General features: G+C 34.3%; 1 protein-coding gene across 1 annotated transcript in view; it reads right to left on the reverse strand.

Moving 5' to 3' along the window:
• The window catches only part of LOC119526185 (complement factor H-like), a 125,085-nt gene that overhangs the window by 14,545 nt on the left and 84,425 nt on the right, over positions 1-26,115 (reverse strand). Inside the window, exons 11-19 of the mRNA XM_037825109.1 lie at positions 25,554-25,730; positions 22,264-22,440; positions 20,648-20,830; positions 20,362-20,541; positions 17,913-18,089; positions 2,488-2,670; positions 1,809-2,018; positions 1,109-1,282; positions 217-393 (exon numbers count right to left, since the gene is read on the reverse strand). Coding sequence (XP_037681037.1) covers positions 217-393; positions 1,109-1,282; positions 1,809-2,018; positions 2,488-2,670; positions 17,913-18,089; positions 20,362-20,541; positions 20,648-20,830; positions 22,264-22,440; positions 25,554-25,730 — 1,638 coding nt within the window. The remainder of the gene's footprint in view (positions 1-216; positions 394-1,108; positions 1,283-1,808; positions 2,019-2,487; positions 2,671-17,912; positions 18,090-20,361; positions 20,542-20,647; positions 20,831-22,263; positions 22,441-25,553; positions 25,731-26,115) is intronic.

Here is a 26,115-nt window from a genome sequence, read left to right on the forward strand (position 1 = left end):
AATGCTGCTAGTCCAGGGAACACCCTTTGAGAGCCATTGACTGACAAGATTAACTTGCACAAGCAGTCCCACCTCTTCATGTTCAAGCACAAACCTAGTTCACTAGTTATGAAAAATTAGTCTGTGCCTACTTTAAATGAAGCTAGAGACAAAGACTTCTATATGTTATTACCTAAAACACATCAATAAGTAAATTTAAAAATTTCATGGAAGTACCTTTGCATGTTGGTCTTCCTATCCATTTGCTTTTAATACACTTTACAATATTTGATCCATCCATTTCAAAATACTGTGGACATTTATACATTAATTGTTCTCCAGACCTATATGATTTCTTCTTCTGGCTTATGAGTGTTGCATTATCAACATTGGGTAATCCAAAACAATCTGTTTCTGAAAAAAATATGCATTTGTTCAGCAAATATTTAAAAATACATAAAATTTAACAATTAAATTTAAAAAAAAAGCTACATATCCAACCAATGAATGCGTACAGTATTTTTCATAATTTGACAAAATATGTCTGCAAGCAGGCTTGGCTTAATTGCAGTTAATTGTTCTACATTTACCAAAGCAATAAAGTAGAAATAGTAATATCAGGAGCCTGAGAAGATATGGGTAGATGTAAACCCTGCAGTCATTCTTACTTCTTGCATTTACATTCTTTCCTTCTTCATACCAGCCCTCAACAATATGTGTTTATTCCTTTCTCATTTTTTAGCTTCTGTCAAAACGTAATTGCATATAATTATTCTGAATATTTTGTGAACTATATATTCATGAGGACATAATTGGTAAACTAATAGTAGAGTGAATAATGGAAATAATGAGGAGGTACAAGCTATGTTCCAGGAACGGAGATGAGCAGTCTGAGAACATATAGCAGAGGATGCTGCAAGGGCACACAAGGGGATGTGAAAAGGAAATAATTTGGCTCATTTTGTCAAAAATGTCTTATTACTGAGGCTCTACTTCTCTGCCAGAACACAGTACTTTCCAGAGATAATGCGTTAAATTCTAGAACTACTGCTTGGTTTCTTACTTATACCACTTAAGCTTTGAATAAAAGATATTTTTCATTGGTAAAATAGAATTAAATACACTGTACTTCTGCATTCTGGTGGCTGGGGCCATTTTCCTCCAAAACATTGTATAGAAGCAGGTCCATCAATCCCAAAACCGTTCGCACACTCATATGTAACTTCTTCTCCATGTTGATAACTGTCTAACTTTGGAGAAGGGGCACCTTTCCGAATCAAAGGTGGCTTTTCACAAGGATTTCCTAAAAAATATTAAAAATAAATCCACAACACAAATTCTAAAATGCAATTTTATGTACCGGTTGTCACATTCAGTGGCTTTATTTGAAAAGAAATAACAGAGTGACTACTGTCACAACTCAAAGGAGGTACAAAATTGCCTCCTAAACCACCATTCTTGTGCCTGTCCCTCTGTCACAATCTGAGCAAGAACTTAAGTATCAATACACTTATGAAAAAGATGACAATCACTTCTCTAACTAACCATGATGGTTAAAAGGAAACAGAGTAAGATTAAGGAACCTAAGAAAAGTACTATTATATTGCAAGAAATTAAAATGAAAATTGTAAAAATGGTTTTCAATTGCAAAAATGGTTTTTAATTGTCAATATATAATGATTTATATATATATATATATATATATATATATGTATAAATATATGTATGTGTAAATCTAAATCAGGCTGCCTCTTGACCTTGATGGCAATTAGACCATTTTTAATGAATTACAGTGAAAACTGAATATCAGTTTGGCATACTACCCTCACCTACACACTGAGGTATGGAATTCCATTTTCCCATGTGGCATGTTATCTCATCTTCTTCAGATATCCTGAAACCATCTTCACAGATATATCTTAACTTAGTGCCATGTATGTAACGCCTGGAGTTGGATATTTCTTCCATTTCTTCTGAAAATCTAGATGATTGTATGGTTCCATGTTCAATAGGAGGTGGTTGAGAACATGGTATTTTTTCTGGATACAATACAGAGATCAAAAAGTCAAGCACATATAATGTTTAACTAGCAAAATAAAATCAAATATTATTGGGGGCTTTAAAACTAAGGTAATGTAAACAAATAACATTATTTAAAACCAAATACTTGGAACTTGCAAAGATATATATCTCCATAATATCTAAGTTATTATCCTATTGTTCAATATCTGCCTTCATACTTGTCCTGCTCATCATGAAGATTGAAATATGCATAAATAAAATATTTATCTAGTCCTTAAAGAATATTCCAATTCTTTGCCAGTATACATTTGACAGTAAAAGTGAAAGAATGGTGACTGATTTAGGCATCTAATTGTAGTTTATTGTTTCAAGATAAACTGTAAAAGATACAAAGAAATGTCTTCACCTTCTTCATTTAAGCAAAGCCCAGAAGAATATGCACCTCATTTTGAAAGAATATTATAGAGCAAGCTATGAACTACTGACCAACACAATGTGGTATTGAGTGCCATTTTCCATCTTTGCACACAATTTCTTCTGCTCCCTGAATTAGATAATTTTCTTGACAGAGGACAGATACTTTTTCTCCATCCTGATAATTTACTGTGGTTGTTATAGTTTCAGTATTGGGAATTTGAGGTGGAGGTGGGCACAATGGTGTTTTTTCTCCTAAAAATAATAAAATTAGATGGTTTCATTAAAAAACCAAGAGTTTAAAATATCAAAACGATAATTCTCAGTAACTACAAAATGCAGTAACAATGTATCATCAATGACCAATTAATAATTATTATGCTTTATATTTATATTTGTAATACATTACAGCTGGTATAACACTTTAATATTATCACCTTTGGTTTATAGTCTCAGGTCTCCCTTGGAGCTTCTGCTTTTTTTTCTTTCTGTGATCAATCTTACATAATTTACATAAAACCTATTTTCATTATTTCTAACCATTAGGATATTTTAACTGAATTGCATATTCTTAATACCAAGCACTATATAAAAACTGGCATCAGGGCCTTTCTTACAGATATCCATGATGAAATACATTGGATTGGATTAAAATCCTCACAAAATATTCTACCAATGGAAACTGATTAGCCAGAGGAAGGATTCAATTTAGCTAGTAATCTCACTAGTGATTTATAGTGTAGTGTTTAAAGTTCAAAACACCTCTGGAGGTACTCTTTACTAGCTTGTCTACTGTTTAATGATAGCTTGGTAGAATGATGGAATGCACCCAGTTAAACAAATCACACAGCCTGGCTTTAGCTACACAGCTAACAGGGTATAAGAAACTCCTCACTATTCTCATATCTGAGCTTCCCTGCAACTGAGATACTGCAACATACTCTGATGGTTCATTATCTGAAGATGAAACATGTTCTTTTTGACTGAGGGAGACTTGTTGATGTTGTTGTTGTTGTTTGTTTGTCCTCTATTGAAATATTTTATCTGGATGTACTTGAAAATTGATCAATTGGTTTTACCATATGACTATGAAATATCAACTCTCCTGCCTCCAGTAGAGTCAATTATTTTATAAATTAAGGTGATTTAAAGTCATTTGTAAAAACAGTACCGAGACTTTCTTGCCTTTATGGCTAATCCATTATAAACAAATAACAATTTTAAAAACAAAATTCTAGAGTAAGTGCAGTTAAACCAAGTACTGACAAGAAAGTACAAGGAGTTCATTGATAATGCTATACCAAATGGATAAAAAGTAAAATTGATTTTATACTGTAAGTTATATAAGTAAATAATAAAGCTCCTATCATTTTTGCTTGCATGTATGCTTAGATTTCTTGTATAAATAACATAAGGCTCCATTTTATGCACTTCAATAGGATCAATCCTTAGAGAAAGACTGAAAAGATAATCAACTCCCAAATTTTATGCTTCTTTTTTCTTTTATCAACTTTCTGGCATTTAACATAAGCAGGAAATTATTTTCAGTAAATTGAACACTTAGGTCTAGAAATGTCTTGAAGAGCCCTGGCAAGTTCCATATATCCCATGTTGCTTTTGTTTTCCCATCTCTTCTTTGCTTCAATCCTCCCATGCAAGCTTCTTCCTTTTGCAAATAACCTATGACTCTTCAGCCTCCTTCTTGGCTCTTAAAAAATTGGGCAGGCAACAGCTTTGGCAATTTTTACACCAAGCTCTTGGGTAGCCTGTTGGTTGCTGAGTTCCACGGCTTTCTCAATATTCCACTCTTCCACAGCCTGGTCTATGCTCTTTTTAAGACCTGATTTCTCAATCTTTTTCTTTTTGATTGAGGGTGGGGGATGGGGGATTAAACCTATGTTTGACCCCAAAATACTGAGTTCCTCCCACTGGGTTTCATTTTAGTCAGTGTTCACAATGAGATGCCTGTCCATTGTTCAATTTGTCTTTCCTGGAGTGTTTTCTTTTTTTCCTCCTGAATCTTGAGGCTGAGTTTTTCTGTTCAGAATGTTTTTTATGCAATTCTTGAAATTTAGTCCACATATTTAATGAAATTCCAGATGGACATTCTTCATATGCATATACATTTGCCTCTGTCTCAGTTTTTGTCCATTTGTAGGGAAATCTGTGATTTCTGATTTCCTAGTGGCCTGATCTTTATCTTCCTGTAAGCTAAATCCAGAGTTCTCTACTGCAGCTTCATCTTCAGAATTTGAGTCTCTTGATGTCCACACATGGACCTTTCTATGACAATCCGCTTTTGCATTCTCCTGTTTTACTATATGATTACCCTTATACAAGTGTACCCAGGGAACACTTGAAATTCCTCTCAATTGTCTGATACTTTGTACTCAACCCAAGGATATACTTGACTGAATACTCTGCATTAATTTTTAATATATTATTAGGTCTTTCTATTTCTGCCTAAATCAATATGCCTATTTTATATTTTATCAAAAATATTTTCTGTTTCATCTCTGTTTGTAATTTTTTTTGGCATATAGTTTCAATGTGTCCTTGGGAATTTTTTTCTTCTATATCTAATGTTTACCAACTTTTCCTTCTAATAATCTTGTACATTTTCTTGATACATTTTGCCAGATGGTGTTTCATTTATTAAATTTTCCCAAAATGGAAATGTAGTTTTTGGATTCAGCTATTTTTTTTTAATTTAAATTCACATTATATTAATTTATGTGTCACTCTTTCCTAGTATTACATTTTGGTGTATGTTCTTCTCTAGCATCTATATTGTTATACCTATTACTTTTGTTTTGTTACATATTTTATACCGGATGTTTTAAAGCTATAAATATATCATTGCTTTTCCTAAATTCTATAGATTTCAATGTGAACTGTTAACATTCTCATTTAATTTAAAATATTCTTTGATAGTATGTCATAAGAGGATAGTAGTTTCCAGAATTGCAAGATGAGTGACAATGGTATGTAGCTATTTCTCATATTGCTTTCTTTGTGCTTTGAATTTAATGAGCATAGTTTGATGGTGTTAATTATTTGTTGAGACTTCCTTTACCACATGGAAATGGTCAATTGTTTTAAATGAATTGGTTTTACTATAATCAGACAACGCAGACTTCAGACAAGGAATACTACAAAGGTATAAAGAAACATTTTATAATTAAAAAAGGATCAATTCATAAATCCAAAACAATCATAAATGTGAATGTGGCTAAAAAATATCAAAATACAAATTAAAATAAAAATTAAAATACAAATTAAAGAAACAGACAAATCCACAAGCCTAGGCAGCAATATTGACACCTTTCTTACTCTGATAGAACAAAAAATCACAAAATAAAAAATTTTGAAGAACACCATGACACAATTTAACCAAATCCAATAGAGTGTACATTGATTTTTTTATGTGACCATGAAATAATCAAGTTAGATAATATGATGTGCAAAAAGCATGAACAAATTTCAAAATGTTGGTATCTTCCACAGTATGTTCTCTGAACACCAGAGAATTAAAACAGAAATGAATAATGATAAATTAATGTAGAAAAACACAAATACTTGGAAAACAAACACCAAACTTCTATGTAACAGACAGATCAAAGAAGTAATCACAAGCATAATTAGAAAAAAATTCTAGGACAATGAAAATGAAAATAAGATATAGGTAAAATTTGTGGGACACAGCTAAAGTAGTACTTAGAAAAGTGTAGCATTAAAAAGGATGATATTTTTAAAGTAAATTGGTTAGGGAACAATTTTAATTTCCACTTTAAGAAGTGAAAAAAAGGAGAAAAATGAAAATCAAACTTAGTAGGAAGAAAGAAAGTCAATGAGAAAGAGAGAAAATAGATAAAACTAACAAAGCTAAAAATGGGTAAAGTTAAGAAAACTGAAAAGAGAGAGGAGAGGATATAGAGAATATTAACAAAACTAAAATTGGTTATTTGGAAAGATTAATTCAATTAAAAATATAGGACATGGGACCAAGAAAAAAGTACAAAATATTATTAATATCTAGAATGAAAGAAATTATATCTCCAAAGGTCTAACTGATATTAAAAGCAATTTAGGGCAATAAGTGAATATTAGAAACAAACTACATAGCAATGAATCTGATAACTAAGATATGACGGGCATAGTTCTTGGAGAATGCAACTTTCATACATTGACAAAAGACAATATAAGGAAGTAAGAATAGCCCTTTATTAAAGAACTTGAATTCTCCATCAAAAAACATCTTCAAACTATGTAAACTATAGGCATCACAGGTGAAGTCTGCCAAACATTTGAGGAAAACAATGTTACACAGACACTCTCAGAAAACAGAGGAACAGGGAACACCTCTCAATTTCTTTTATGGAGCTACAATATCCCTGACAACAAAATCTGGCAAAATAGATATTGCAGGAGAATGTAAACACAGACCATTTTCCCTAAGATCATGGACACAGTTATAGACTGAATACTGTCCCCCAAAAGACATGTTTAAGTCTTAATTCCCAGGGCTACAACATGTGAATTAACTTGGGAATAGAGTCTTTGGAAGTATTACTTAAGACCTGGACAAACTAATTCAATATGTGGTCCTTAGTCCAATATGACTTGTTCTTATAAAATGGGGAGAATTGGTCACAGACAGCTCAGAGAACAGTAGGTGAAAACCACAGCAGAGAAATTCATTAATTCCCAGCAATCCACTGCCAGATGCCAAAGGAAGCATGGAATAGATTCTTCTCTACAGACTTCAGAAGAAGCATGGCCCTACTGAAAACCTGAATTTAACTTTTAGCTTTCAGAATTGTGAGACTACATTTCAGCTTTTTCAGCCACTCAATATTGAGCAGTGCTTGAAAACTAAGAAACTAATCCAAAAAAAACTAATCCTAAACAACATATTAGCAAATTAAATATGTCAAACTATAGATAGAGAATATATAACAACTGAGTGGAGAGTATCCCAGTTATTGAACATTTGTTTAACATTCAAAAATCAACATATTGGGGGCGGCATAAAAAGATGGTGGAGTGGTGAGGTGCGGGTTTTAATTATTCTTTGGGGGCATTATAGATATCCAGGAACTGCATGGACTGGACACCGCAGAGGAATTTGTTTGGACATACTTCATACAACAGTCACGAATACATGGAGCAGCTGAGATCAGTGAAATCTCATCTCAATAGCCCATCAGAACTTCAAGGAATATAAATAGTTTATACTGGGCCCTTCTTTTACTTTTTTCTTTTTTTTCTTTTTTACCTTTTTCTCTTTTCTTAAAAATAACTATTCTGAGAAGCCCATTACAGAAAGCCTCAAATACTTGCAATTTGGGACCAGGAAAGAGCAGAGCTAAGCAGCTCTGAGAGACAAAGCAATCAGTCTAGTGGCAGAGAAAATTCACTAAAGACCACAACTTCCCAAGAAAAGAGTGCTGTGTCCCAGCTCCAGTGGAAGCCCTCCTTTGGGGAACTTAGACCCCAGGGGCTGGAATTCAGAAACCAGCTTCAGTTAGCCATGCCCCTGACCTTGTAACCAGGACAACTAAAGGTTCCATACCTCCCCACACTGCTGGGGGAGTTCCGGGCTGGCAAGTGCCAACTTTGGACAGCATAGGAAAAGCCAGAGTCTAAAGGCCTCACAGGAGGGTCTCATTCTCAAGGAAACTCCATATCCCCTTCAAAAGACCTGCACCTCTCTGGACTGGGAAGACATGACTGGGGTTCACCATATGTGAGGAAACCATCAAACAAAAAGGCTACATAAAGGCAGGGAAGAAACAGAAAAACAAGAGGTGAAAAACTCTGATCAGCTAAATAGAACCTAAGTTAGAGGCCTAGGAAAAGCTGAACTAAATACCAAAGTTTAAAGAACAAAGCCAACCAACAAGAAAACTCTAAGTAAAAGATGAAAACAAGCTCCAAAATAAACTAATCAGGAAAGTAAGATGCCTAGACAGCTGAGGTAACTAGTGCTAAATCATTTCAATGAACTGAAGGATGAACTAATTTAAAATGTTCAAAAAAATCTAAATGAACTCAAAATTCAAGTCAATGAACTGAGGGAGAATAGAGCAAAAGAGATGAAGGATATAAGGAAGACACTGGATGACCATAAAGAAGAAGTCATAAACTTGAAAAACAAATGGCAGAACTTATGGGAATGAAGGGCATAAAGAGGAGATGAAAAAGACAATGGAGGGATAAAACAGTAGATTTGAACAGGCAGAAGAAAGGATCAATGAATCAGAAGACCAGACATTTGAATTCACACATACAAAAGAACAGATGGTGAAAAGAATGGAAAAATACAAGCAGGGTCTTAGGGAGCTGAGTGACAACATGAAGTACACAAATATACATGTCATGGGTGTCCCAGAGAGAGAAGAGAGGGAAAAGGAGGCAGAAGGAATAATAGAAGAAATGATCACTGAAAATTTCCCAACTCTTATGAAAGACAGAAAATTACAGATTCAAGAAGTACAGTGCACCCAAACAGAAGAGACCCCAATAGACCTATGCCAAGACACTTACTGATCAGATTGTCCAATGTCAAAGAGAAAGAGAGAATTCTGAAAGCAGCAAGAGAAAAGTGATCCATCACATAGAAGGGAAGCTCGATAAGACTACGTACAGATTTCTCTACAGAAACCATGGAGTTGAGAAGACAGTGGTGTGATATATATAAGATACTGAAAGCGAAGAACTGCTGACCAAGAATTCTACATCTGGAAAAACTATCCTTCAAAAATGAGGGAGAGATTAAAATATTTTCAGACAGACACTGAGAGAGTTTATGAATAAGAAACTGGTGCTGTAAGAAATACTAAAGGGAGTGCTACAGGCTGATAGGAAAAGACAGGAGAAAGACATTTGCAGAGGAGTGTAGAAATGAAAATTATCAAGAAGGGTAAAAAGAGAGAGAGGAAAAAATAGGACATGACATATAAAATCCAAAAAACAAAATAGTAGAAGAAAGTACTGCCCTTACAGTAGTAACACTAAATATTAATGGATTAAACTCCCCAATAAAAAGATACAGACTGACAAAATGGATTACAAAACAGGACCCATCTACATGCTGTCAAAAAGAAACACACTTTAGACATAAGGACAAAAAAGGCAGAAAGTGAAATGTTGGAAAATGAATTTTCATGCAAGCAGCAACCAGAAAAAAGCAGTAGTTGCTATATTAATATCAAACAAAGTAGACTTCAGAAGGAAAACAATTAAAAGAGATGAAGAAGTACACTATATATTAATAAAAGGGTCAATTCATCAAGAAAACATAACAATCAGAAATATTTATGCACCAAGCCAGAGTGCCCCAAAATTCAAGAAGCAGACACTGAGAACATTGAAAGGAGGAGATAACTCTATAATAATAGTTGGAGACTTCAATATACTGCTCACATCAATGGATAGAACATCTAGGCAAAGGGTCAATAAGGAAACAGAGATGTTGAATTGTACAGACATTTATAGAACAGTACACCCCACAATGGCAGGACATATGTTTTTCTCAAGTGCTCATGGCACATTCTCTAGGATAAACCACATGTTGCATCACAAAGCAAGTCACAACAAATTAAAAAATATTGATATAAAAACACTTTCTTGGATCATAATGCAATGAAGTTGGAAATAAATAACAGGCAGAAGATTGTAAAATTCACAAACATATGGAAACTAAACAACACACTCTTAGAAAACCAGTGAGTAAAAGGAAGAAATTACAAGAGAAATTAGTAAATGTCTCAAGGCAAATGACAATGAAACACAACATATAAAAACTTACAAGATACAGCAAACGTGGTGCTGAGAGACAAAGTTATTGCCCTAAGCGCTTATATTAAAAGAGAAGAGAGAGCAAAAACTGAGGAATTAACTGTCCACCTGGAGGAACTAGATAAAGAACAGCAAACTAACCCCAGAGCAAACAGAAGGAAAGAACCAACAAAGATTAGAGTGGAAATAAATGAAACTGGGAACAGGAAACCAATAGAGAGAATCAACAAAATCACAACTTGGTTCTTTGAGAAAATCAACAAAATTGATGGACCCCTATCTATGTTAACAAAAAAAAAAAAAAAAGATAGAGAGAGAGACTGGATGCAAATAAATGCAATCAGAAATAGGAAAGGAAACATAACTACTGACCTTCAGAAATAAAGGAGATAATGAGAAGATACTATGAGCAACTATATGCTAGTAAACTAGACAACTTACACAAAATGAACAACTTCCTAGAAAGGCATAAACAACCAACATTGACCCAAGAAGAAATAGATGACCTCAACAAACCAATCACAAGTAAAGAAATTGAGTCAGTCATCAAAAAGCTCCCAAAGAAGACAAGGCCAGGACCAGATGGCTTCACATGAGAATTCTACCAAGCATTCAAGAAAGAATTAGTACCAATGCTACCGAAACTCTTCAAAAAAATTGAAGAGGATGCAAAGCTACCCAACTCATTCTATGAAGCCAACATCACCCTAAAACCAAAATCTGACAAAGATACTACAAAAAGGAAAATTATAGACCAATCTCTTTAATAAATATAGATGCAAATATCCTCAACAAAATACTCACAAATCAAATCCACTAGCACATTAAAAGAATTATAAGCCACAACCAGGTGGAGTTTATTCCAGTATGCAAGGCTGGTTCAATGCAAGAAAATCAATTAGTGTAATACACCACATCAATAAATCAAAGGAGAAGAACCACATGATCATCTAGAATGATGCAGAAAAAACATTTGACAAAATTCAACATCCTTTCTTGATGAAGACACATCAAAGGATAGGAATAGAAGGAAATGTTCTCAATATGATAAAGACAATATATGAAAAACTACAGCTAACATCTTACTCAATGGGGAGAGACAGAAAGCTTTCCCTCTAAGATCAGGAACAAGACAGAGATGCCCACTGTCACCATTGTTATTCAACATTGTGCTGGACATTCTAGCTTGAGCAATTAGGCAAGAAAAAGAAATAAAAGTCATCAAAATTGAAGAGGAAGAAGTAAAACTTTCAGTGTTTGCAGATGACATGATTCTATATGTAGAAAATCCAGAAAAATCTACAACAAAGCTATCAGAGATAATCAATGAATACAGAAAAGTGGCAGGCTACAAGATCAATAGGCAAAAATCTGTAGTGTTTTTATACACAAGTAATATGCAACAAGAGGAAGACATTAAAAAATTCCATTTACAATAGTAACCAAAAGAATCAAGTATTCAGGAATAAACTTAACGAAGTCCACAAAAGACCTATACAGAGAAAACTACAATAAAATGCTAAAAAAAAATGAACTGGACCTGAAAAAATGGAAGAACATACCATGTTAATGGATTGGAAGACTAAATATTATTAAGATGTCAACTTTACATAAACTGATTTATAGATTCAATGCAATACCAATTAAAATCCCAACAACTTACTTTCAAAAATAGAAAACCAATAACCAAATTTATTTGGAAGTGCAAATTGCCCCGAATAGCCAAAAATACCTTGAGAAAGAGGAACGAAGTGGGAGGTCTCACACTACCTGACTTTGAAGCATCTTACAAAGCTACAGTGCTCAAAACAGCATGGTACTGGCATAAGGATAGAGATACTGACCAATGGAATAAAATTGAGGGTTCAGAAATACACTCTCTTATCTATGGACAATTGATCTTTGATAAGGCAGTCAAGCCAAAGCAACTGGGACAGAGTAGCCTCTTCAATAAATGGTGTTTGGAGAACTTGATATCCATTTCCAAAAGAATGAAAGAGGACTCCTACCTCACACCTTATACAAAAGTTAACTTGAATTGGATCAAAGACCTAAACATTAGCGCTAGAACCATAAGACTCTTAGAAGTAAATGTAGGGCAATTTCTTAAAGATCTTGTGATAGGTCCTGGTCTCCTAGACCTTACACCCAAAACATGAGCAACTAAAGAACAAATAGACAAATGGGATCTCCTCAAAATCAAAAACTTTTGTACATCAAAGGATTTTGTTAGAAAAGTAAAAAGGCAGCTGACACAATGGGAGACAATATTTTGAAACAACATATCAGATAAGGGTTTAATATCCCAGATATATAAAGCAATCCTACAACTCAACAACAGAGAGACAAACAACCCAATTAAAAAATGGGCAAAAGATATGGAGGAAATACAAATGGTTCAAAAGCATATGAAAAAATACTCAACTTCACTGGCTATTAGGGAAATGCAAATCAAAACCACAATGAGATATCATCTCACACCTACCAGAATGGCCATTATCCAAAAAACAGAAAATTACAAGTGCTGGAGAGGATGTGGAGAAAGAGGCACACTTATTCACTGTTGGTGGGAATGTAGAATGGTGCAACCACTCTGGAAGACAGTGTGGAGATTCCTCAGAAAACTAAGTATAGATGTGCCATATGACCCAGCTATTCCATTGCTAGGTATATACTCAAAGAACTAAAAGTTAAGACACAAACGGATATTTGTAAACTAATATTTATTGCAGCATTATTCATGATTGCCAAGAGACGGTAACAGCCCAAATGTCCATCAACAGATGAGTGGATAAACAAACTGTGGTATATACACATGATAGAATATTATGCAGCTGTAAGACAGAACAAACCCATGGAACATATAATAATGGGGATGAAACTTAGAGACATTATGTTGACTGAAGTTAGCCAGAAACAAAAGGACAAATACAGTATGGTCTCACTAATGTGAACTAACATTAATGAGCAAACTTTGAGAGTTAAAAGCTGATAACACAGGCTACCAGGAGATTGAAAGAGAGTAGAGATCGGGCATTTGATGCTGAAGGACTACAGAATGTTCTGCAGGATTGAATGTATAAATCCAGAAATAGATAGCATAATACTGTGTGTTGGTAGCAGAATATTGTGAGTACATTGAACAAAGACATCTGTGAGTAAAGCTGAAAGAGGTGGGATAGGGGAATGTATGACACCAGAGGTAAAGATAGATAATAAAGACAGGGATTGCATAACTTGGCAAAAACTGGAGTGGACATTGACTGTTACTAAATGTACAAATACAAAAATATTTTTACATATGGGAGAACAAATGAATGTCAACTATGTAGACAGTTGAAAAAAGGATGGTATTTGGGAAAAAACATAATCAAAGCAAACTGGAGTCCATGGTCAACAGTAACACTGACATTCCATTAAATGTAGCAAAGGCAATATACCAAAGCTAATTGTGTGTGAGAGGGGGATATAAAAGGGAGGGATATGGGATTCTTGGTAGTTGTGTTTTCTGTCCTTACTATTATATTGTATTGTATGACATTTTATTTTTCTTTTCATTATTTTTTTTATTATTTGATAAAAAAAACTTTTTTGTATTAATCAATATGTTCAAGTGCTGACTGTGTTGATAAACGTACAACTATATGATGATACCATGAACAACTGACTGTACACTGGATCATTTTATGGTAGTGAATATATCTCTATAAAATTCTAGGAAAAAATATAAATGGGGTAAAAGTGCTGGAGAAAACATGGAGAGAGGAAAGTACCTAGTAACTGTTGATGAGAAGGTAGAATGGTGTAGCCTTTCTGGGTCTTTATGGCGGTTCTACAAGAAGCTAAGTGCGTGGGAGCCATATGTCCTGCAACCTCATTATGGAGTATGTACTTGGAAGATCTGAGAGAAGACATATCAATGGATATTTGCACACTGCTGTTTATGGAGGCAGTATTCACAATTTGAAATGGGTGGAGTTGACCTAAGAGTACACTGACTGAGGAACAGAATTGTGAACTGTGGTGTATGCATACAATGGAATACTGAGGAACTATGAGGGGTGAAGCTGTGAGACACACAATGAGGTAAATGGATCCTGTAGACCCCATTTTGAGTGAAGTATGCCAGAAACCAAGGCAAACACTATAATGCCTCACCAGTATTCACTGACTACAATGTGTAAACTCAGAATTGAATCTTAGAACATAGTCTTACAGGGAAATGATTATTTTAATGGTTCCCAGTTGTAAGTTCTCACAGCAGTCAAATCTATTCCTGAATTGTAATGGCTCTCTCCAAACTCTGAGATGCTGATCCCTCTGTGTATAACCTGTTTGGTCTCTGGAATACGGGGTACCTGTGTGACACCTGAAACTCAGAGCTAGGGTTCAACAGATATGAATGTCAGTATTAACACATACAGCAACTGTTAAAAAAAAAAAAAAAAAAAGCTGAAAAAGAGCCCAGACTTCAAATAGAGATATGAGTAAAGCAGATCTGGTTAAGACTAGGGCAAATAGGGCCAAAGGATAAAGGTTGAAACTGACTGTGTGTTAAAACTTCAACTTCCATGTGAGACCAAGGGAAGAGATGTTTATTTGGTGCTGCATCTACATTTTCTAAACAATATAACTTCAATAGTCAGTTTGTTCAAACACCACAATTGCATGGAACTTTGAATAGGAAGTGAGATATGGCAGGTTTTTATGGGTTAGAGTGAAATAGCAACACATCCCAAAGTAATTTGGGTGGAGAATAAAAATATACATGCAGGGCCCCTCTGAAGAGCTGGGGAAAAATGCGGAAGTGCTGGGCTTCCTCACCTGGATTGTTGCTGATGTTCTCACAAACACTGAGGACTGATGGCTTGGTATACCAAGCCCTCTATCTTGGGGCCTACCCTTATGAAGCTCATTACTGGAAAGGAGAGGCTTAACCTGCTTATAATTGTGACTAAGGGTCTCCCCCTGACTGCCTCTTTGTTGCTCAGATGTGGCCCTCTCTCTCTGGCTAAACCACCTCTGCAGGTGAACTCACTGTCACTGCTCTCCCCTCTACATGGGACTTGAATCGCAGGGGTGTAAATCTCCCTGGCAACACAGGATATGACTCCCGGGGATGAGTCTGAACCCAGCATCGTGGGATTAACACCTTGTTGAACAAAAGGGAGATGGGAGATGAAACGAAGTGAAGCTTTGGTGTCTGAGAGACTTCAAATGGAGTCAAGAGGTCACTCTGGTGTGAGTTATAGATAACCCTCTTTAGGTTTTAATGTATTGGAATAGCTAGAAGTAAATACCTGAAACTGTCAAACTCCAACCCAGTAGCCTTGACTCTTGAAGATGAGTGTATAGCAATGTAGCTTACAAGGAGTGACAGTGTGATTGTGAAAACCTTGTGGATCACACTCCCTGTGTGTGGATGGATGAGTAGAAAAATGGCAACAAAAACTAAATGAGAAATAGGGTGGGATGGGGGGATGATTTGGGTGTTCTTTTTTACTTTCATTTTTAATTCTTATTCTGATTATTTCTGGTGTAAGGAAAATGTTCAAAAATAGATTGTGGTGATAAGTGCGTAACTATATGATTGTACTGTGAAAAGTTGATTGTACACCGTGGATGACTGTATGGTATATGAATATATCTCAATAACACTGAATTTAATTAAAAAATAGGTTGTGGTGATGAATGCATAACTATATGATGGTACTGTGAACAGGTGATTGTACACCATGGAGGATTGCATGGTATGTGAATATATCTCAATAAAACTGAATTTAATTTTTTAAAAAATCAACATATTTAATTCACCATAGTTATAGAACTATAATGAAAGCTACAGTAACATATCAATAGATGCAGAAAAAGCATTTAACAAGTTCAATATGCATTGATGAAAAATTTTTTCAACCAATTATGAATAGAAAGAAACTTCTTCAGTCTGATAAAGTAATCTACAGAAGTCCTAAAACTGAAATCATAATTGTGAAATATTGAATAGCCCCTCCCAATGGTCAGGAACAGAACAAGATTGTTTGCTCTCATCACTTTCTTTCAACACTGTACTGCAGATCCCAACTAATGAAATAAAATAAGAAAATAATAAAATCACATGAGAACAATACAGGCAGAAGTAAAATCATCTACTTGCACTGATGATACTGTTCACAGAGAATTCTATCAGATCTATGAAACAGCATATAGAATGATTAAGGGAAGTAGTATGGTTTCAGGACACAAAATCAAATACAAAAATAGGTGTGATTTATTCTTACAACAAACACCTGGAAAATGTAATTTTGAAAAACTGTGTTTATAATATCAAAAAAATAAAATAGGAATAAGTTTTGAGACTTGAAAATTTTCTACACTTAAAAAAATAATGAGAAAATGAAGCAGAACTCAATAATTTGAAAGATGCATCATGGTTATGTCCTGGGGAACAAAATACGGCTTAGAAGTCAGTTATTGCTAATTAATCTATAGATTTGATGCCAACTCTTTTGTCAAGTAGATGTTTCCTAAAAATTGAAACGTTTTTACTGAAACTTCCATGGAATGGCAATCATCAGAATAACTAAAACAATCTTTTAAATGAAAAGCATAGTTGGAGTACATGTACCAGACATTAAGACTTACTATAAAGTTACAATTATAAAAGCAATATGGTTTGGACATAAAAATAGACAAATAGTCAGACTAAATAAAGAATCCAGAAATAAACCAACAATACAACAGTTGATTGATTTCATTGCATTCTTTTCCACACATGTTCCTAGAACTGGCTACCCATACTGGCTACATTACACCATAATCAAACATTAATATGAGCTAGATGCTATTCCTAAATACAAATGCTAAAACGGCAAAGCTTCTAAAAGAAAATGTAGAATAACATTCACACATCACTGCACATAAATATTACTTGCTTTCTTGACAGAATAACTTGAACATTTTGAACTCCATTTAGTAGGTGTACTTTTTATTGGTGTGAAACTAATTTGTGTATATCTAGGCTTGTATAAATTGTTAAAATATTGAGTAAAATGGGGCAAGGATTTTCACAGTTGGAAAAGAGTATTATAAATATGAAAATTGGGGAGGTTACAATGGACCCCATGTTATGAAATTGAAATTGGAGGTGTCAACATGATTCAGGGTTTTCAAGACAAATATAGATAGAGAAATAGAAAGACGATAGATAGATTAGAAATAGATGATAGATTAGATGATAGATTGATAGATATTTGATAGGTGATTTTCAAATGAGTGATAGGTATAGATAGATAATATTTGCAGGCACATGCACAGGTGTAAGTACAGGTGTGGGTGTAGGCAGAGCTATAGGTACAGGAATGTGTATATGTGGTGTTACAAGTATAGGTACAAATAGGCATAATAAAAGGAATTAGAAGCCATGGGACTCTAATACTAATCAGCATACTAGGTATGTTAATACAGATGTTAATTTAAATCTACCCAGTTTCTGGATGGTTTGTTATTAAGCTAACTAATGATAGGAAATAATTAGTATTTAGAACAATATTTTGGCTAGTATCTAAAGTACTCTTGAGTATGAAAAGTATCTGTAATACCAACAAGTCATTTTTTAAAAGAATTTAAAAGCTACTACTGTTACAAGTTACAAATAAATAGAATAAATTTTTAAAGCATTGAAAGTAAAATCTTACCTGTGCAGTTTATTTCAGGATCCCATATTCCATTTATGCAGATTGATTGTCGATTTTGTGAGTTTCCTTTACATTTGTAACTTAAGTTCGTGTTATGATTAACTTCAGACATATGTGATAGTTTTGCTTCAGGTACAATTGATCTTGACATTTTACATGTCTTAAGTTGACCTGTTGCTATAAAATGAAAATATTTCCATGAAAATATTAAAAACAAAAAATCTAAATATCTAAACAACTACTATATACAAGAGCTATAGACTCAATTTTTTCCTGATCATATGCCTTGAAGTGGGCTATTATATACAAACAGAACCCCTGTGCAGGGCCTCTGAAATATCAGAAAAAATAATTGTCCTAAAGACATTTTGCCCTTAGGGAATTTGAAGAGCATAAAAGATTCACTTTTTAGAATGATATATATAGTAAACAGTCATCACACAACTAAATTTGGTTCAACATTTGAAATCTCTGCAAATGGACACATTCATTTTCCTGAACTCAAAATGACTAAATTATTTTTAATTTGTAACCTTAAAACATTAATTAAAGGCATGATTTGTAGGAATAGGGTATAAGAAGTTGTTGGTTTAAATATTTTTCAATAAATGTAATGAAACATAATAAAGAACTATACTTTAGGATGTATTGTACAGAATATGAATATTTACACAGATCTTTTGTATCATCAGCAGGAAAAGAGACACAGATTTATGCAATAAGAAATTGAATGCTAAAAGTCATGATCTGTTTTCTACATGTAATCTTATGGTCTTTGAGAAGGTATTTAATACAGCAGATCATCCTATACTCCAATAATATTATAATGAAGGAATAATAAATCTTTGCTGGCTCCTGTATAAGTTAATATTTGGACCATGGAAAATTGTTATATACATAACATATTTCAAATATTCAATGAATATGGGGCTCATTTCTGAATTTGATAAACTATCAATGTAAATTTTGATATTATTTTTTGTTACTGATCAGAAAAGCAGAGTTGAATGGGGTTTCGACAGAACAGAGAAAAGTGAAGTAATTGGCCAAGAAAAGTAATGATTTTGTAGTGTAACCTTGATAAAAAAAATAATAATAATAAAAGACACTTTTAAAACACCCCAGAGGCTTGAGAATTAGCCCCTGAGAATTAGAAGGAATGACACACAACATGGTCCAGGGTGTTGAGGGAGAAAAGAAAGGTGTTCTCTGAGTGATGGAAACTGGAGGAAGATGTACAGCCAGGGGAAGGATGCACTGGTGCCATCACCGTCATTGTCATATGATTGATTGGCTTCTGCATGGATTTCTTTGTTTTGAGGAGAAACATAAAAACTGAGAAGAGAAAAGAAGCCAGAATAGGAGCATGTAAACATGAGCTCAGGGAGGGGAAAATTGAGGGAGTAAGGCCTACAGTAGCTGGAAGGGGTTACAGAAAACTGAATATAGGTAGAGGAGGAACTTTATGAAGGAAAATTCGGAGCTCAGAGGACAGTAATAACTGAAGCAAGGTTTTGGTGTAGATAAGAGTGAAAATGTGAGGGGTTTTAGCACGATATTAATTTGGGGTTTTCCTCCCATGCTGAATGAGATGAAATCATTTGTGGAGACAGAAGAGGACAAACATGAGGTTGGGTCTTGAAGAAGGGGTAGTACCACTGACAAGAATATGCTTGGCAAAAATATAAGGGCTAATAAAAAACAAGATGTTTGGATTCACTTGGGAAAATCCTGTTCTTCCTGGTGTTGAGAATAAAACAGCAAACAAAATGGTTTCTAATCTCTCTTCTTCAACCTTGGTTATAAATGCTAAGTTTTTCCTAGGGTAATTAATGTCTAGGAGTGTGATGAATGAATAAGACTAGACATCCAGGGCTGCCTTTGAATGGTGGGCCAGGAAAATTTTAGGAAAGAACACATTCCAAAGGAAAGGTGAATTAGGACCTCCAAGACCCTCTCAGATAGTCATTGAAGATTTGGTTATTAAAGGGATAGGAGGATTCAACTATAGAGTGAAGTCTATCGATCGTAATTTTCCTTTCTCAACTCTCACTGTCTCATGACATTAAGTTATGCTAGTGACTGGAGGACCTGCGGCACGCTCATCCTTCAGCACATTAACTTCTTTCTGGTGCATTTGAAAGAGATACAGAAATTATTTCATTTAGACACTTTGAGAGAGGCTATGGTCTTATTGTGAAGTTACATAATCTAAAAGTATAATACAGGTTCACACTTATAAAGATAAACTGTAATAATATCAAGGATATAATGGTCCATATTTTTGCCATAAGACACACCGAAAAATAAACAACGAATTCTGGATTTATTGTAATAAAAGATTGGACATTTTCAGTAACATTGATAAATTTTAAAAATATTGTTGCAAATGTATTTTTACAAAAATATTAAACTTTATTAAATTTCAGTTGGGGAAGTGTATTCTCACCAACGCACTGAGGAAGTTGGGTCCACATTCCACGAATACATGTAATCGATCTGTGTCCAATCATTGTAAATGTTTCTGTGCAATTGAAGTCCACTGAATCTCCATGGTGATAGGGAGGGGAAGAGGACAGCACATCACCGTGCTCAAGGTCAGGTATATCTCCGCACGTTCTCTCTTCCTCTATGCAAATTTCACAAAGATATGTTTATCTTTAAAATATAATGTATGCCTTTACATGAATACAAACAAAAAGTGCATTTCAATATTAATATTTTATATACATTACCTAAACATATAGGCAAAGGTGTCCATTCTCCATCAATGCATTGAATTTTCTTAGGCCCTTTCAGTAGAAATCTGCGATTACAATCATATTCCACCACTTCACTGTGTCCATATTCTGCTTTTCTTTCCTCCTTAATTTCCCCATTGGTAAGTTGAGGAGGTGGACCACAAGATTTTACTTCCCCTACAGTAGAAATATTGTGCAAATTATGATGGAATTGTCTATTTTACACCAACAATCAAGCAGAACAGCGTTTGTTCTTTAATTTATTAATTCCTTATTCTTTAAGTCATTCTAGCTTTCTGAAACAATGAAAAAGAATGGCATTTCCACTGATTCCAATTTCCAAGTTTCGTTACTTAGATTGAACTAGCATATTGAATGTATATTTCAGGCTTTAAATGTCCAATAATATGGACATTTTGAAGGTTTGTTCAGATTAACAAATGTTGCATAAATTAAATTAATATTCATAATCCACGGAAAGATTTCATCAAAACTTTTCGAAAAAAGTACCATCACTTGAGGCAAACAGCTGATTAACATTTAACTTTGATCAAGCCACAAAAAAGACTGAATTGACTATAAGCTGCTTGAATGATGTTTAGACACACTCAATGAAATTGGAGGTGAGGCCCATGCAATATCAAAGTCCGATATGGTGGCTGGGATGGTCAATTTTGTCAACTTGGCTATGCTTTGAAGTCACATTGCATGGCCTGGATGTTGCTGTGGATAAATTTTGAAAATGCATTAGCATCTACAATAAGTTGACTTTAAGTAAAGGAGGTTTCCATTTTATCATGTGGGTGGACCTCATCCAATCAGGTGGAGACCATCAATGTAATAAACTGGGTTCCAGGAGATAAACAGGAATTCTGCCTCAAGGCTGCACCCTCAACTCCTTCCTGAGTTTCCAGCCTAAGGAATTAGCATCCAGCCTTCTTCAGAGAGGTCATCATTAAAAGCAAGAGAACAGTGATGACAGAGAAAGAGAGTATGAAGGAAGGGGTGTCTGCGTGGAATACCCTCCTTTTGAATGACTGAGTCTGTAGCTCACAGGAAACACTGAATCACATCCGCACAGAATTAAAAAAATTAAAAAGACTTCAGCCTCACTTCTAGTAGAATTTCCAGTCTCTAGCCTGCCCTATGGAATTCAGAACTTCCAGCTCCCAAATCATGTCAGCCAAGGCCTTTTAATAAACCTCTTTAACTTTTGGTTCTGTATCTTGAGAAAAGTGACAGATAAAATGGCATTATACGCAAAAGGAATGGAAACAAAAGAAGTCCCTCCAATCATAGCATACACACACACACACACACACACACACACACACACACACTTCCCATATACGTATACTTCCTATATATATTTCCTATAGATACACTTCCTATGTGTGTGTGTATATATATACTTCCCATACATAATACTTCCTATATATATACTTCCAATATACATTTCAAGAAACAACAATTGGTGATTAAGCTTCTAATGGAAGCTGAGGTGTCTGGATTAATTGGTTAGATTTTAGACACACTGAAATCCCACAGAAAGTAAGACATTGATACTCAAATTCTAATTCTTGTTTCAGCAATTGTAAACAAATATTCACCTTTACATGTTGGTATATTTGGGGACCATCCAAAATGGTAGCATTGAACTGAGTTTGCTCCAACAATTGTAAGTCTTCTTCTGCAGGAGAATTTCAACACTTCTCCAACTTTAAAAATATCTTTCTTGGGGTTAGCATCTAAATCTTCTCCTATATTTGGAACACTGCATGACCTTTCTAAAAAAAAGGTAAAATAATTAAATCAGAATAATTTATCCTTGGCAAATTTCATAAATGACATGTAAGAATGAGGTGCTGTGTACTGCACACACAGAAAGGCATCAAATAAGCCTGCTTCCTTGGAAAATCTTATATATTAGGTTTTGTATACCCTCAGATGTCCTGAAATTGTATCTATAAAGTCAACTTGCTTGGATTAGGTCTCATGTTATTGTTAACATTGAAATAATTTAATTTTAAATCCTCCGTTCTCACTGCTTAATTTTTAAAGTTAAAAATTGGAATATAAAAATTAGTCATTTTATGAACAAACATCCAGAAGTCAATCATCATATAATCATAATATTACAGGTAAATTAACTATTTATGAAAGTAATGTGAGTAAAAAAGTAACCAAGCAAATTTGTTTTCATTTTTGATTTTATGTTGAATTTAGCAGCTTGGTTGACGAAGTCGTCTTTGAATGTGAATCACTGGAATTTGTCCCCCAAAATTCTTTTCCATTTGACCACTCAAGTATTTATTAGCAAGTATGTTTGTTTATATAGTTTGTGTTCATTTTATACAAATTATTTTTCTCAACATATTATTGTAAATACTGCTTGATAAGGAAAAAAATGATCTTGGCTGTTGCAAATTTTCCAACTACTATATTTATATAGAGATAACAACTTTATATAAATGTTTTTATCTCTTTAAATGTGATTAAAGGAAGAGATTGAATGGACAGACCCATAGTCAAAGATATCTGTTTCTGTCCAGATGCTAACTTCATTAATCCTAGTATTGAACTGAAAATATTTTCAAGAATTTTTTTATTTGTCATTGACAATTTAACGTTGTTGAAGACACTATAGTTTTAAATGGTTTATAACAACAATTTTTGAAACCTTTCACCAAAGTATAGAACCCCCAGTATGTATTAAATAAACTAAAAATTATCCAACCTGCATGAAGTTTTTTGCAAATTTCTGAGGGAAGAATATTTGTTAAAATGTTATGTATCCTTTGGTCATTCAGTCATTGGAGAAGTAAACAGTGCTGCTCATTCCTAACAATGTATTGATTCACATCATCATCAAGTTTGATAAAATTTGCAAAAGATAACATTGACCAACATCGGTTTCTACTGCTGTCTCTGTCACTTCAATTTCCTCTCCTTCACATTTTCCTTTCATGTTTCATAAAATACGTATGTCCGTGGGAATTCTGTATTCAGGATTTTGCATTCTTTTTTAAAGAAGGCCCCTCAAGATTGTATAAGCTTCTGGCTTCATAAAACCTGGATCTTCCTCCAGTCATGTGAAAAATAATTGTATGATCATCTTAAAAGCTTCTCACTCAGAATTAAATCCAAAGTCTTTACAATCCAGCCTTGTTTGTCTATCATTTTATGCATCTCTGCCCCTCTCAATCCACAGTCCAGTTTTTGTTTTTGTTCTTGTTTTTTAATTTTGAATTGTTTAAATAGGTCAAGTTCATTGCTGGCCCAGCTGTTACACATGTCCTTTCCTCTACCCTGAATGGTTCCTCTAATTTTCTTTGTATGGATGCTGTCCTAGACAAAACAGAGCCCTCAGCCTGATCCTATTTTCTATCTAAATCCTTTACTCCTTTTTTTTCTTTGAATACTATTTTATATAAAATATATAAAAATTGTATTTATCTTCTGGTTCATTTATTTGTTTTTGTTTGTTTGTTTGTTTTTATCACTCTCCAATATTGGAATGAAGGATCTGAAAAGGCTGGCCCATGTTTGTATTTTTCCAGTTTCTGGCACATAACAGGTGATTATTGACAGTCTGAATGAATGAAAGGCTTCTCAGCCTTCAATATTTATAAGCAAGTCTACCTCATTCTGTAATGAACTTACTGTTCTTTCCTCTAGAGTCTCTATTTCAAATTTTCAAACACCCGGAGTTTCTTCTACCTGTACCCCAATGCAGCACTCAGTCTCAGATGACCTTGTCTCCTACCTTGTGTAGAAATACAAACCAGCAGTTTCTGCTTCTTTACAGTATGATTTATGCATCACTTTCCTTCCTTCCTCCTGCTACAAACCTATAAGCAGCCCTGTTGCAACCAAAGCCCAGTCTCATCACGGGAGCCTTGGTTCCTTTTCCCATCCACTCGCAGGAGGACAAAGACTGCTCTATTAATCAGTCTGTTAAACTATCTATTTTAAATGTTTGTTCTCTCCACATTTATGATAACACTCATTTCTATATCCCAAATCTGTCCCCCTGGTCTGCCTCTCCACAGGCATCATCATCATCTGTTATCAATCCACCCCATTTCTCACTCTGTAGGAATTCACTGCTTCATCTCTTGCCCACCACAAGCAAAGCATGCAGGAAAAAAACTTTCAAAAATGCAATTCTAATGTAATCATTTCTTTGCTTAAAAGTATGGCATGGCTTTTCCTCAAGCATGAAACTAAATCCAAATGCTGACACCCCTGAAATTATCCAGATAATCTTGCCTTGAGCTCCTACCTAGCCTCAGCTCATAAAATCCTCCCAAATATTAAACTGACTCTGCTCACCCTGGTATTTCCCAAACAGACTTTTACTTTCAGAACTCTGCATTATCTCTGCGTGGAACAAAGCACAGCCACCCAGTTTTACAAAGATGAAAGCTTCTTTTCATTCTGGGAAAACAAACAACTATTTTGTCAATAGCCAATTGTCCACAGAACTTGTCAATGTTTGAAAAAGAAGAGTTCCTGGCAATAACTGGAGAAAGTAATAAGGGGAAAGGTGTAAAGCAGAAAATTTGGATGAAAATAGCTGGATAAATTAAACAAATCGAGTGACCCTTTTTAAATAACTTGAAAGTTTCTATCTGGGACAATTTGAAAAGGATTTATAACTCAATCACAAAACTGTAATGTAAGTGTCCACAAGAAACTTTAATTTGATGTAGTGCTTTAAGATAGATTCTTATCTTTGGGCGTCAAAACACAATCCTTTCCTTGTTCACATTAAGTAAGAAAACACCTTGATTTTAATCCTTGTCCTTAAAGTACCTCTAAATAAATCAAATCTGAAAAAAAAAAGAGTACTTTTTTTTTAATTCTGAAAAAAGAATACCTGAAATAGAGTACTTACCGAGACATGTGGGTGTATTGGACCAACCATCCTCACCGCATACTATGGAGCCTGTGGTGCTTCCGTCTCTGGTTTCATATCCATCGTTGCATTCATAGTCCAACTTGTCATTGAGCTTAAACCAGGTGTCATCTCTTCTGGGCCTGGCATTCTCAAATACTGGCTTATCACAAGATTCTGAGGCATAATAAAATTAACGTTTTCATTTCTAACATTATTGAATGGACAATGGAGTAAATACTTCTCAGGAATATAAGGTTTTGTCAGTTAGTACATGCTAATAAATTAAGTACATGCTAATAAATTTCTAAGAAGAAAAGTGATAAGATGTTGTCCTATGACATACACTAAAAATAAAAAATTATTTCTATATACACCATAATTATCATCAATTAAAATCTCTGAAAAATTTATATTAACAATATGTTTGTCAATCTTATTTGTTTTTGAGCTTGTCACATATTGGTACCAAAATAGACCACTAATGTTGTCTATTACATTTCTGAGGACATAAGATGACATTTTGTGAACTTAGAGGCAATATAATGATTTGCAGTTATGA

Source organism: Choloepus didactylus, chromosome 2 (assembly GCF_015220235.1).
Source record: "Choloepus didactylus isolate mChoDid1 chromosome 2, mChoDid1.pri, whole genome shotgun sequence".
Taxonomy (NCBI): Eukaryota; Metazoa; Chordata; class Mammalia; order Pilosa; family Megalonychidae; genus Choloepus; species Choloepus didactylus.